Here is a 14887-nt window from a genome sequence, read left to right on the forward strand (position 1 = left end):
CACTGTTGGAATAAGCATTGTGACGGCTCCATTAGCCGTGATGGCTACAGGACTTCATTAGACAGTACCTACACTCCGGGGACACTGTAGGGGGGGACCGTGCTGGAGTTAACAGGAACAGGAACAGGCTGACGCTGGCGTGCGCCTAATTAGCAATCACACCGGGAGCCCGAGCGGAGGCCTTGTTTCGCCACGCAGGCATCCTCCTGACGAGGTGTCCATAACAGCTGACCCGGAATCAGAAGTACGGCGCTTCATACTGGGGTGCAGGTTTGGCTCGGAGGATGCTCGGCTGAATTCGAAACTGTGCATAGGGAAAACAGTCGGGCAATCTGCCTCTTTTTACCCACTGGGATAACGACACACAGGTGTTGATGAATAGGGAGATCTGACAGGAAGAAATCAGAGGAGAGGAAATGGAGGGAAAAGAAAGAGGTGGAGGGAGCTGTGTGAAGAACCAGAATGGGGTGAATGCTAACAGCGAGTAAGAACAGCAGGAAAGAGCGAAACGACCGCAGCAGACGGAAGGAAGTAGTCGGAGAAGGGAGAGATAATGGAGGGAATTGTACTGCCTTAACAGAGGAGATGATCTGTCACTGAGACGGAGGACGGAACAGAAGGCAGAGAGGTGGGGTGGCCTCATAAGTAATGTAATCGAAGACCGGGGGAGGGGGGAGTGCTAAGCTGACAGGGAAGGTGTCTTCGGTTCTCCTTAATGAGCTGAAGTGATGAAGGTCTGTACTCTGGGAGAGCACATCAGAGAGGGGCGAGACTGGGGTGATGATGAATGGGGAGGCCTGGCGTGGGAGATTTCCACAGAAGCCAGTGGGGAGAGTCGGAGGCTGTTTCGCATCGTCGGAACTGAGCGGCAATCTGTTCAGATGTACTGATCTGACACTGAAACGGATGGACTCAAACGCCCTGTGAATCGACATCAGTAAATTAAAATGATGCAAGGGTTCTTCTACAGCCCTCATTGGTTAGAATTGAATTGAGCTGTATCGGTGCAGAGCTACTGATCCAGCTGACAGTGAAATGGATAGACTCCACACACCCTGTGCATCTCTATCCGTGAGTCAGGTGACGCAAGGATTCTGTGCAGCTGCCCATTGAGTTAGGGTAGAGTGCTGAGTGGGTAGAGGGACGGCTCAGTTGTTCGGCGTGGACCTCGGTTACCAAATAAACACACCAAGATAAAACCGGGAGAATAACAAAACACTATTTTTCGTTTCAGGGGCATTTCCTCTGGTGAAGACCACCCCGCGGCGTGCGGCCATTTGCTCAGCTCACAGACCTTGGCCAGACTAGCATGTTAGACCACACAGAAAATAGACCCGCCTGAGTTTCCTGACCAGTTTGTTTTAGTGGTCTTTTTCTTTCTGCCCGGGTTTTTGATGAATGTGAGGAATCAGTCCCACCGTCATAGTGGTGAAACATGCTGCTTCATGAAAAGGGGTCAAGTTCCATTGACTCTGTAAACTGATACCCACGCAGGGCGCATTTACCCAAAAAAAGGTGGGTGAATGTGGAGAGCACCGCTTCACCGGTATTTTTATAGGAGGATGTTTATGTTTAAAATCAGACAGGGTAAAGACCTTGGTAGACCACAGTGACTGAGTACACTCACCGGCCAGTTTATTAGGTACACCCATCTAGTGCCGGGTACGGGGAATGTATTATAGGTCGGAAACGATCCACAGGGATGTTGGTCCATGCTGACGTGATGGCATCACGCAGTTGCTGCAGATTGGACGGCGCTACACCACCGCCGACCGCCTGTACTGTTGACACCAGGCAGGATGGGGCCATGGACTCATGCTGCTTACGCCAAATCCTGACTCTGCCATCAGCATGACGCAACATGGACTGGGATTTGTTGGACCAGGCAACGTTTTCCTACTCCTCAGTTGTCCAGTGTTGGTGATTGCGTGCCCACTGGAGCCGCTTCTTCTTGTTTTGTAGCTGATAGGAGTGGAACCCGGTGTTGTCTGCTGCAATAGCCTATCCGTGACAAGGACCGACGAGTTGTGCGTTCTGAGATGCCGTTCTGCACACCACTGTTGTACTGTGCCGTTATTTGTCTGTCTGTGGCCTGCCTCTTATCTAGCACAATTCTTGCCATTCTCCCTCGACCTCTCATCAACGAGCTGTTTTTGCCCACAGGACTGCCATTGACTGGATGTTCTGTTTGTCCCATCATTCTCTGTAAACCCTAGACACTGTCGTGCGTAAAAAACCCAGGAGGGTTGTCCGTTTCGGAGGTACTGGATCCTGCATGCCTGGCACCAACGATCATACCACATTCAGTCGTTTAGGTCACTTGTTTTGCCCATTCTAACGTTAAAGTTAAACAGTAAACAGGCCTGTCTGCCTGCTTTATATAGCAAGCCACAGCCACGTGACTCACTGTCTGTAGGAGCGATTCATTTTCGTTGAACGGGGTGTACCTAATAAACTGTCCAGTGAGTATATGGTTTGAGCAACCATATAACCTTGTTATTCTGTTTGTGTGTGCGTCTGTCACGTTTATGATCGCTTTGCATGCCTTATCTGTGCTGTGACAGAGGCTTGGCAAGGTGTTAAAGGAAATGCAGATGGATGGCTATTCTCCAGACTTGGCGGGGTATTTCCTGTTTTGTCTTTTGAGGTGGAGACTGATGTGGTGTCGAGAGAGGGGGAAACACGAAAGCAAGTGACCGAGAGGAAGGACAGACTGAAAGACGCAGTGGATGGGACTGAAGGGAGGCGGAGTGAAGAGAGACGGGAGGGCTTAGCAAGTGATAAGGTTTCCTGGGGAGAAGCCTGTTTAGAATTAGAATGTTGTCGAAGCATACCTACCAGCTCTCCATTCAAACCTGTAGTCTTGTACATTTTAAGAGTCGTTCTTCATCCTCGTACGCTAGTTTCACTGGTCGGCATATCGACACTGTCAAACTGCCCTACCTCGGATTCTGTACTCACACGTGATCATCTGTATGTGAAGGCATATCTTCGTCATTGCTGTTGAGGATAGAATAATAGCTTTGCAAATATGTTAAATTTAATATGCGATTATCCATCCTTGTATAGGCCTACATGCCTAGAGTCTGTCCCCCCCCATCCACCCACCCATGGCAGTCTGTCTGCTCTGTGATGAGCGGGCTGTCACCAGATGTGTGACTGAGAAAGAACAGCTGTTGTTCAGCTTCACAGCTGCTTCTCCTCGTCCACACTGACTCCATCACATCTCCCTGACGACCACGGGTTCCTGGAAATCAGGATCTGGGTTGGGGATCCAATTACCTTCTGTTTACGACTTGTTTACGGTTGGCTTGATTGAGTCATGAAAATATTGATATTGTTGCCGAGAGAGGGGAGGGATTTGAACAGTCTCTCGTCCAGACTAATCTCCCCCAAGGACATTTTGATATGTTTTGATTGAAGGGCACTGGTACAATATCTCGTCTGTGTGTGTGTGTGTGTGAGAGAGAGATAGTTTAGGATTGCTATACAGATGGAACTGAGACGAAAGTTAAGACGTTTGTTGTGGCCAGAGAGTCACCAGAAACCAAAACTGAATTTATGGACTATTGACGCCCCACCTCATTTAGGTGCATAGTGTGATCAGCTGGACTGTGACATCCAGGGACCTTGGCCACGGTGATCTAAGCAATCGTATCTGTCCTTTTATTGAGGAAGAAGTGACTGCAGCTTTATGACCTGCCAGTCGCGTCTGTTTTATTGGAGTCGAGGTGAAAAGGACACTTCTACCGTCTCGTTCACAGGTGCTCGACACGAGGAGTATATTTTAGCCCAAGGAACTGATGCTATTTAATTAGATTTCTCCTGTTATGTTTTTTTTCCCCAACCTGACAGATTGTGCCCCCGATCCGGGAAATCCAGGGATCAGAGCATAGCCAGATATGAATGTCATCAACGGGAGAGAGAGCAGCCCGGCCCCAGCCCAGGAGCCAGAGGATTTTTTTTTTATTTTATTTTTTTAATCGGTGTGAATCGCCAAATAGGGCTAAAAGCAGTAAGACCCCTAATTTGAGGACTTAAATCACAAAGCCGGCATTATTTCACGGCCCGCGTGTTTGTGATTTACCGGCCCAGAGTGAAAACTCCTGACACGCGGCCGAGAGAAACCTCTACCAGGTTGGCTCTGACGCAACTGAACTCCTGAACCGCTGTTTTACCCTCACAACAATGTCCTTGCTGCGGTTCTAAATATCTAACGTCACCAAATCTATACCTAAGGCGCGTGGATGAAAACACTGGGCAGTGCATGTCAGGTTTGCTGTATTGGCAGAAAATGGTGTGCGGCCGTTGACTGCCGTCTGGAGTTGAAACGGAGGTCGTTTCCGTTGAGTAGTGCACTCGCTGCATGTTGCCTCCCATTCAGGGTCGTAGTGTGCCAATACAGTAGTTTCCTGGTGTTCAGCTAGCTAACCGATGGTATCATCATCATTTCAAGCAGTTGAGGGTTGACTGGAGCAAAACAGGGAAAGTATCTTCATTAGGGCTAGCCCAGTGCCTGGAGTGAATCAGCTGCTATTTGAATCCACATCGTTTACAAGCCGTTGATGGCCTACCACCCACTACTATGCTAGGTTGGGGTGGGGTGGGGGGAGGAGAAAGAAAGCAATTGCGCAATATTTGAGCTGCATTTTGTGCCCGCTTACCTAAAAGAAAACGCAACCGACGTAGGCCAACATCTGCGGTGCGGGGTATTCTGTCCTCGGTGGTTCACGCTGTTATTCCTCGCTGTTATTGGGGTGGCAGGGTAGCCTAGTGGTTAGAGTGTTGGACTAGTAACCGGAAGGTTGCAAGTTCAAACCCCCGAGCTGACAAGGCACAAATCTGTCATTCTGCCCCTGAACTGTTTCTAGTTCACTGTTTCTAGGCCGTCATTGAAAATAAGAATTTGTTCTTAACTGACTTGCCTAGTTAAATAAAGGTAAAATAAATAAAGGTAAAATAAGACCCCCCCCCCGATGGAGTACTACAGGAGTACTAGAGGCTATCAGATAAGACCACTGTACAAAATCAATAACCAGGCAATTGAGCGGATGAGTCTAGAACAACCCGCAGTATGTTAATCACCCGTTTTTAATGGCTTACTGGCTGAACTGTAACAATGCAGTATGAAATAAACCCAGTCTGAGCAGGACTAATTATTCCTCCATTATTCCTCAAATGTATTTACATGAACCTTTCCCAGGATCTTTTCATCTGTGTTCAGAAGAGTGATCGGTCTGTAATATATACAGTTGAAGTCGGAAGTTTACATACATTTAGGTTGGAGTCATTAAAACTCATTTTTCTACCACTCCACAAATTTCTTGTTAACAAACTAACCGACTTGCCAAACTTTTGGCAAGTCGGTTACTTTGTGCATGACGCAAGTAATTGTTCCAATAATTGTTTACAAACAGATTATTTCATTTATCACAATTTCAGTGAGTCAGAAGTTTACATACATAAGTTGACTGTGCCTTTAAACAGCTTGGAAAATGACAGAAAATGATGTCATGGCTTTAGAAGCTTCTGATAGGCTAATTGACATAATTTGAGTCAATTGGAGGGGGTGGCAGCATCATGTTGTGGGGCTGCTTTGCTGCAGAAGGGATTGGTGCACATCACAAAATAGATGGCATCACGAGGCTGGAAATTGTGGATATATTGAAGCAACATCTCAAAACAGGAAGATAAAGCTTGGTCACAAATGGGTCTTCCAAATGGACGATGACCCCAAGCATACTTCCAAAATTGTGGCAAAATGGCTTAAGGACAACAAAGTCAAGGTGTTGGAGTGGCCATCACAAAGCCCTGACCTCAATCCTATAGAAAATGTGTGGGCAGAACTGAAAAAGCGTGTGTGAGCAAGGGGGCCTTCAAGCCTGACTCCGTTACACCAGCTCTGTTAGGAGGAATGGGCCAAAATTCACCCAGCTTATTGTGGGAAGCTTGTGGAAGGCTACCTGAAACATTTGACCCAAGTTAAACAATTTAAAAGCAATGCTACCAAATACATAATTGAGTGTATTTAAACTTCTGACCCACTGGGAATGTGATGAAAGAAATAAAAGCTGAAATAAATAATCTCTACTATTATTATTCTGACATTTCACTTTCTTACAATAAAGTGGTGATCCTAACTGACCTAAAACAGGGAATTTTTACCTGGATTAAATGTCAGGAATTGTGGTAAAACTGAGTTTAAATGTATTTGGCTAAGGTGTATGTAAACTTCCAACTTCAACTGTACTTGGGTTAAGCTGCCTATTTTCATTCTAGTGGATAAGTCTCTTGCCCTTAATGTAGTTCAACGTTTCTCCTCCTGGGTGGTTTTCTTAATGTGATGATTGACTGTAAATGGAGCCCAACCCCCACCCAACCTTCCCCTACCCTGTTCTATTTCTCACCCTCGCAAAGCGAGTTTATTATTCACCATATTTCTAGTTATAAGATTAAATGTAGATTCAGGAATAAATGCCCTTCTGAAACGCTGACTTTAATCCCTATCCAGATAGTTCTTTGCTCCGGCACGTGACAGATATACATTTCACGTATACATAGACAGATATACATTACACGTATACATACACAGATATACATACACAGATATACATTTCACGTATACATACAAGTATACATACACAGATATACATTTCACGTATACATACAAGTATACATACACAGATATACATTTCACGTATACATACACGTATACATACACAGATATACATTACACGTATACATACACAGATATACATTACACGTATACATACACAGATATACATACACAGATATATATTTCACGGCAGCCTTGTAGAGAAACATGTCGTAAACTCGGTCCCCAAGGGGTACAGGTTTTTGTTTTTGCCCTAGAGCTACACGGCTGATTTTCAAATCATCAACGCTTGATGAGAACCCAAAACGTGCACCCTTTGGGGTCCCCAGGACCGAGTTTGGGAAACACTGCCGTAGTTGACAAACACTCGTTAAAACAACACATTTCACTGCACCTATCCAGTGTATGTGACAATACAATGTCTTTTTTTCTCTCTTCTTTTTCTTAATTGAAAATCATGTAAAGCCAAGGTGGAATTCTGGGAAGTGTCATTTTTGGATGGATTGTGGGACTTGGAGCCCATAGTCTGGGATTTCTGGCAAAGGAACCGGTGTGGGTGCCCTGTAATTGTGGTGGTGTGGCTTTTGTTTATGGCTTTGCCATGTGGTAATAGGGAATATCTGGGTTCATCCCACCACAGGGGAAAAAAGGCATTGTCCAAACAATGTCAAATGTGCACAAAGGACTTCTCCCTTCCCATTTCTCCAGCTCCTACATATCTTTTCCCTTTCGTATTTGTTGCAAGGACATAAGGAAGGCGTGACGTCCATTCTTTCAACAGACCTCGATCAAAGACATTTACGTGGGCGGGGTCGGGCTTGTCGTTGACCACTCTTAATAGAGACGATCGTTGACGTGTGACAAAGTCACCTGGCGCAACGCTGTGCAACTGGACTTAATTCGCCTTAAGTGCTTTTCTCTGTCAGCTGACGTTCACCCTGCGCTGCCTCTGTTCCATTCACTCATTAACTTCCAGTGCGGTGTGCCGGCAGACAAGCCACTGACTCTAATGGCTCTCAAATTAATATTGCGGCCCCCGGTGACCGAAGCAGTGGAGTCCGTGGCAACAAGGCATCGACGAGGCTTTGAAATAATAGGGAAACTCGGCATACTCCCCCCCCCCCCCCCCCCCCCCCCTCTCTCATTTCATTCCTGCCGCACCCTCACCCTCTCCTCCTCCCCATCTGTTTAGTCCTCCTCCCCTTGGTCAGGTGCAGTGTAGATGTTGCTTGTCAATAATTTAAGAGGGAGCGCTCTCTCCTCTTAACCAGACAGATGAATTATTAACTGGGCAGAATGGAGCGCCAAGGCTGCAGGGCTGTGTTTTGGGCTTTTGTGAAGAGGAATGATCAAATAATTGTATATAGAAGTACGAAGACGTACATATCCTACGTCCACATTCATGCATGTTTGATAAGCGTGTCTCTCTAGCCAAATGACTATCTCTTGTTTCCTGTCTGTATGTAGATAGGCTGTGTTTGGGGGGGGTATGTTAGCAGGTTTGTGAGAGGGAGCGCTGAGGGCCCACATACATTTATCACAGGAGGGCTGGGGAGTAGAGCTGTAGCCGTGTTGGTTGGAGAGACGTTCCACAGACGTGATGCATGGCTACTGAACCACTCTGGGTCCTCTGGGAGGAGGATTGACTCCGAGTGGAACACACTGTATGCTATGCAGATCTTGCAATCGCCAGTTCTCTCTCTCACACACACACACACACACACACACACACACACACATTGAATCTTTTTCATTTTCTCTTTATATAGCTTGTGCACACACTCCATACATATCACCATCCTCCCTTTTACAAGGACAGTCGGGCGGAATAAAACAATTAACAAGGTAGCAGAACGCCACAAAGAGAGGGGAGAAAGTGAGTCGGTGTGTACAAGCAGGAGAGAGGCTTAAGAGGGAATGAACGACTTGACGGGGCATTGGAGGTAAAGGGAGACGACTTGAGACCCTGGGAGATAAAAGGAAGAAACGCGGAGGATGAAGAGGGGCACACTGACATGGAGCAAAGTGGTGGAGATGAGAGAGAGAGAGAGATGGGGACTGAGGGATTGGGGAATGCAAAGAAGAGAGCGCTACTTTGACCTTGAGATGAAGAGAGAACGAGGGGGAGCGGAGGGGCTGAACAGAAGGGAGGTAGAGCGGGAGAGAAAGGGAGAATTGGAGAGCGAGAGAGCTCGCCGGCAGTAGAGTTGAGAGGATCAGTCTGCTTAGTGTCTGTCCGATCGACAGGAGAGTCCGGGGGAAACAGCTGGAGGCACTCTGAGTGCGTGTCCCTCTGAGTGCGTGCGTGTCCGTGTCTATCTTTGCGAGGTGTGTCTTTGTCCCTGCACGTTGTGTGTTGAGTTTGTGCTCTGCCCATGTTAAGGTGTGCCTTGTGTGTTTGTATAGAAGAGAGGGATACCAAGGTGAGTGGCAGAGAGTGAGGGAGACCCTAGCTGCCAGGGCCTAATCCTCTAGCGTGGCCCATTTGGCTGTGATCAGTGTACCTGCAAAGCTAATGGTTTCAGATGGGGGGGTGAATGGGGGCCGGCTCACCGGAGGTCTGCTTTAATATGGCAGAGATGGCATCACTGCACCAATGCTCATCACAGGGGTCAGTCACATAAAGAGTGGCGGGTGGGAAAAGTGCCTTTGCTTTCGACTCATTTCGTGTTCGACATATTCTGGGCTAAAGTACACAGCAGCACTCTATCCTCTTTCCTGCTTTCTTTTTTCATCTATTTTGGTGTTTAAAAAAAAAAAAAAAGAGAAGAAAAATAACAGTGCCCACATGCAACTCACCCATTCTCTCAGCTCACTCTGTAGTTTATCTGCGCCTATGCCCTCCACCCTCCTCTAGTACCGCCTCTGCAGGCCTTGGCTGTCTCTCTCTCCTCATCTCCATTTCTTTCTCTCTCTCCCCCACCCCCTCTCTCCCCTCTCCCCCTCCTCTCTCCCCCTCCTCTCTCTCCCCCTCTCCCTCTCCCCTCCTCTCTCCCCCCCTCTCTCTCTCTTACCCCCTCTCTCTCTTACCCCCTCTCTCTCTCCCCCTCTCTCTCTTACCCCCTCTCTCTCTCCCCCTCTCTCTCTTACCCCCCCTCTCTCTCCCCCCCTCTCTCTCTCTCCTCCCCCCCTCTCTCTCCTCCCCCTCTCTCTCTCCCCCCTCTCTCTCTCTCCTCCCCCCCTCTCTCTCTCTCTCCTCCCCCCCTCTCTCTCTCCTCCCCCCTTCTCTCTCTCCTCCCCCCCTCTCTCTTTCCCTCCCTCAATCTCTATTTCTCTCTCTCTCTCTCCCTCATTCTGTTGCTCCCTCCCTCCCTCCCTCCCTTTGTCTTTCTTCCCCTTTCCCTCGTTCTCCCTCTTTCCCTCGTTCTCCCTCCCTTTCCATCTTTCTTCTCTTCTTCTCTCTCTCTCTCTCTCCCTCTTCATTTTGGCTGCCTGACAACTCAGCCAGAACCCGTACCTGTTCTTCTGTCTCCAATCCAGCCTGAAATAACACGGCTCTTCAAGTGCTTCCAGCAGAGCGCCTCCTCCCTGAACCCTTGTTATTAATTTGTATGCATTTCCCACTTGCCATTTTCACATCGTTCTGGCAGAAATATCGGTAATTACGCCTATGCGCTTGACTAACTATATTTTTGCTTGTTCGGGTTGTTAAATGTCAAGGGTGCTCCGCGTACAGAACCGACCAAGCCTTTTAAATGAGGCGGACTCCAGGTCGTGAAGCTTCCTCTAATAATTTCTCATTTCCACAGCCTTTTCTCTTAACCACATTTCACTTTGGCCAACATTGCCAAATACTGTACATACGAGGTGAGCGTTAGTAAAAGCCATCAGGCAGCAGGGGAGACATACATGCGTGAAATCTGTAATTGGCCCAGTGTGGATAACACGACTGATTATGGTTGAGGTGGTAATTATTTTTTCTTTCCTGCTCACTGCTGCTTTACAAGCCGGAAGATGCATGTGACGTTGGCTCTGCGTGTATTCCATAGGCTCAAGTCTGCCTGTTAAATGAACCATGTGACAATAGGCTATCGCTCACTCCCGTTTGCCTAGTGATGTTAATGATCCCTAATGATTCCTGACTAATGCAGGAATGATCAAGGAATATTTCTGAGAAAGAATGTCTACATGAACGCAGTAGACTTGATAACAGGACTATAGAATAACACCTTTTCCATGATATGACGGTCAATACTGCCCAGTAAGAAGCCGGGCCTAATGATTTGGGGTTTCTCTGGTCTTCTACATATGTCTGTCAGCCCGTATTGAACTGAAGCACAGCTCTCCTTCGTGACAGTGCGCTCACTCAGATCTAATACCCGCTTTCTGTTGACGCTGGAAGTCATTGTTTTTCAAAGGAACTCCTGTGGTTGCCATCTCCAAGCTCACACTGAAGTGCTTTTGAACGAAAGACGTAGAGAATCTTAACCTGCCTCCACGTATTCATCTTAGCTTAGCCTGCAGAAGGCACCGGTTCAAGGCGATGCCCATGCCGGGTCTTTCATGCACAGCACCGCTGAGCATGCTCAAAGGTAGACTCGGCGAGATGACGTTGCAACGAGCGGCACCGCAGATATTGAGATGAGCACAATGCAAGACTTGGCTCTCACACTGTCGCACAGAGTATCTGCGCACGTACACGGCTGCACTCCACGCTGCTACAGTGTGGTAGCTACAGGATCAAAACGGCTGAGAAGTTGAGCCTCGCACTTCAACGCTCGTAGTCGTTGTCGAAATGGACCCACTGTGTTTACTTGCCTGCAACGTCATCTCGCTGGGTTGACCTTTTTTAATTTTTTTTATATATATATTTTTAAAGATTCACAGTAGTTATACCTTGTTTATCTAAAAGGCTGACGTACAAGGACATCAGTTTACTGGAAATCATAGAAAGCCATTAACAGGAAATGAGCTGGGTGGTAATTGTGTGAGTCAGAGGCTTCTATTTCGATACTTATAAACAATAGTCTGGTGTGATGATGCAGGTATACAGTGCGTTCGGTGCATCTTGTTTCTCGTGGTCAGAGTCCTTTAGGTGCCTTTTGGCAAACTCCAAGCGGGCTGTCATGTGCCTTTTTTTTACTGAGGAGTGGCTTCATAAAGGCCTGATTGGTGGAGTGCTGCAGAGAAGGTTGTCCTTCTGGAAGTTTCTCACATCTCTACAGAGGAACTCTGGAGCTCTGTCAGAGTGACCATCGGGTTCTTGGTCACCTCCCTAACCAAGGCCCTTCTCCCCAGATTGCTCAGTTTGGCCGCGCGGCCAGGTCTAGGAAGAGTCTTGGTGTTTCCAAACTTCTTTCATTTAAGAATGATGGAGACCACTGTGTTCATGCACCTTCAATGCTGCAGAAATGTTTTGGTACACTTCCCCAGATCTGTGCCTCGACACAATCCTGTCTCGGAGCTCTACGGACAATTTGTTCAACCTCATGGCTTGGTTTTTTGCTCTGACATGCACTGTCAACTTTGACATTTTATATAGACAGGTGTGTGCCTTTCCAAATCATGTCCAATCAATTTAATTTACCACAGGTGGTCTCCAATCAAGTTGTAGAAACATCTTAAAGACGATCAATGGAAACAGAATTTTTTAAATTTATTTTTAATCAATTTCAGAATACGGCTGTAACGTAACAAAATGCGGAAAAAGTCAAGGGGTTTGAATACTTTGTGAATGCACTGTAAGTGCCAAACTGGAAAGGCTGTTTCTCGTTCAGCAATGTGGCCAGTTTGGCACTTATACCTGCGACAGAGAGAGCTTTTCACCACTGTGAATAATATCCTGAAACTGGATGGTTCATTTTGATCCCAGTGATTTAAGATGTCGATGGGGAGGGGGGCGGCGATGAGGTGCAATCCAAATAGATCCTGAGAAAGAAAGTCTCTAAATTGAGCTGATTGCTGTTTTTTTCTCTCGGTCCAGACGAATCAGTTTGACAGCCCCGGCCCCATTGTCTCCCTGCGGGAGGGGGGGTGGGGGGCGGGCGGACAGGCAGGCAGGCAGGCATAGTCACTTACGTATGCATTGCTCAATCACTCTACACTCAGTATTAGTATGAGTTGTTCCCAGCCACTCCTCACAATCACAGCGCTGGCACAGTTAGATGCACACCCGCTAAGACTCAGTCACCCTATTTGCCCACCCTTGTCGAGCTGACTGGCGACATACTGTACTGATCAATCTGTACTATACACTGGTAGTGAAAGGGGAGGTGGTTCTGTAAACCTGTAAACCAGAAAATGAGAGGCTGATAATGCTTATTTCTCTCTCTCTGTCTCTCTCTCTCTCTCTATCTCTCTCTCTATCCATCCACAGCTGCTTCGTGTCAGCGGGTGAGGGTGGAGACGGAGGTGGAGGCGTACCCCACCGAGTCGGTCGACCTCCGCTGTCAGTTTGTCGACGGAGGAAACACCAAGCTCACACAGGTAGCCAGATCTCACTTGATGAGAGAGCCCGCCGCGCACGTCAGCCTTGGCGCGGAGAAAGACAAACATTGCCCTCCGAAATTTCCTCAAAGGGAGAACAGTACTGTGAAGATGTTGTCTAGAGTTTTTTTTTTTTAATGTTGCAACAATGTTGAACACATTTCTGCATTGAAATTGTTGTCAGTGTGTCCTTTCTCTTTGTATGCTATATCATACCTCTGGATATGTGAAATCGACTGGACATGTGGATAGACACAATGTGCATTGACTGCCGTCCTGCAACCCTCTAATTCCTTGTCATTCCTCTTGGATGCAGGTGTCGTGGATATGGGAGCCCACGGAAGGCCAGCGGGACAACATTGCCGTCTTTCACCCCACATACGGCGAGAGCTTCCCCGAATCTCCCTTCACTGGGCGTGTCCGCTTCATCAAAGGCACCTTGACAAGCCCCTCCATTACCATTACCAGCCTGAAGATGGCCGACGCCGGGCGGTACACCTGCGAGTACGCCACCTACCCCAGCGGCAATGAGCAAGGCACCACCAATCTGGTCATGCTTGGTGAGCAGCTGGTGTTTGTTTTCTGTCAGTCTGTGCCCTAATTGCACTCGGCGAAGAGAGGGCTCCGGTGCGATGACTAATGGTGTCCTCAAATGAATGCGGTGTCACGAAACGCATCAGTTCCAATGCGCCCACCTTGTTAAGCCGCCGCATCGATCGCCCCGCTTTCCATCCTCGCCAGCTGAATCGCCCCTGCCTTTCTCTTGCACTCTGTCTTCTATCCAACTCTCAGAGGGATCACACTTCCTGTATGTGCACAACAAATAAAAACTCACTCATGCATTCGCTCCCCATCTCTCCTCTCTCCTCTCTCTCTCTCTCTCTCTCTCTCAGCTAAACCCAAGAATTCGGCATCTCCCGTTGTCGTCCAAGCCAGCACCAGCGGTGAACCAGTGGTCGTGGCCCAGTGCGAGGCTGCCGACAGCAAGCCAGCGGCCACCATCAAGTGGATGGGAGCGGTCGGTGGCACTGAAAACACCACCTCCGTAAAAGGGCCGGACGGCACGGTGACGGTGAGGAGCAAGTACCTCATAGTGCCCACGCCAGAGGACAACGGCAAGGAGGTCACCTGCATAATCAGCCAGCGCACCCAGGACAAGCCCCAGACCTTCCCCATGAAGTTGGCCGTCGAGTGTAAGCGTGAACGACTGGTTTTCGAAACCCACGGCACAAGAGTGTTAACCCTCTGAGCCGAAGCCTAGGCATTACTCAAATAACTGTTTGAATAACCATCTTATAAAAAAAAAAACACTTAAAAAAATATAGGCAGTAGGTTTCAGGTCTCAGACAAGGTTGGGTTATTCATCACACAAGCATGGTTCACAACCTGCATTTCAGAAGCACGTTAGGGCTGGTCTGTGTTTGTTTTAACCTAGCGTGAGACATCAGTCCCTAGTCATCTCAACTCTTGTTGTGAGAACCTCTTCCACTCCTGCACCCCAGTAGGTAATCAGTGTTCACTTGCAGTAACCGCTTTCTCTCCCCTCTCTCTCCCCTCTCTCTCTCCCCTTTCTCAGATCCCCCGACTGTGTCCATAGTGGGCTATGATAACAACTGGTACGTCGGCCGAACCGACGCTGTCCTGACCTGCCAGGCCACTGGCAACCCTGCCCCCACCACCGTCACTTGGACAGTGTGAGTATCCCTTCCCATAGCTGTCCCAGACCTTTGGAGTATCCATCTTATGACTGTCCCAGATTTACGAAGTAGCCGTCTTATGACTGTCCCAGACTTTTGGAGTATCCGTCTAATGACTGTCCCAGACTTTTGGAGTATCCTTCCCCAT

The 14887-nt window shown here is 48.0% G+C and overlaps 1 protein-coding gene across 1 annotated transcript in view; it reads left to right on the forward strand.

Annotated features, from left to right (window-relative positions):
- The window catches only part of LOC110488365 (poliovirus receptor), a 33990-nt gene that overhangs the window by 10555 nt on the left and 8548 nt on the right, over window positions 1-14887 (forward strand). Inside the window, exons 2-5 of the mRNA XM_090228460.1 lie at window positions 12933-13042; window positions 13359-13602; window positions 13936-14235; window positions 14619-14736. Coding sequence (XP_090084586.1) covers window positions 12933-13042; window positions 13359-13602; window positions 13936-14235; window positions 14619-14736 — 772 coding nt within the window. The remainder of the gene's footprint in view (window positions 1-12932; window positions 13043-13358; window positions 13603-13935; window positions 14236-14618; window positions 14737-14887) is intronic.

The sequence above is a fragment of the Oncorhynchus mykiss genome, chromosome 30 (genome assembly GCF_057628025.1).
Source record: "Oncorhynchus mykiss isolate SJ-2025 chromosome 30, ASM5762802v1, whole genome shotgun sequence".
In the NCBI taxonomy this organism is placed as follows: Eukaryota; Metazoa; Chordata; class Actinopteri; order Salmoniformes; family Salmonidae; genus Oncorhynchus; species Oncorhynchus mykiss.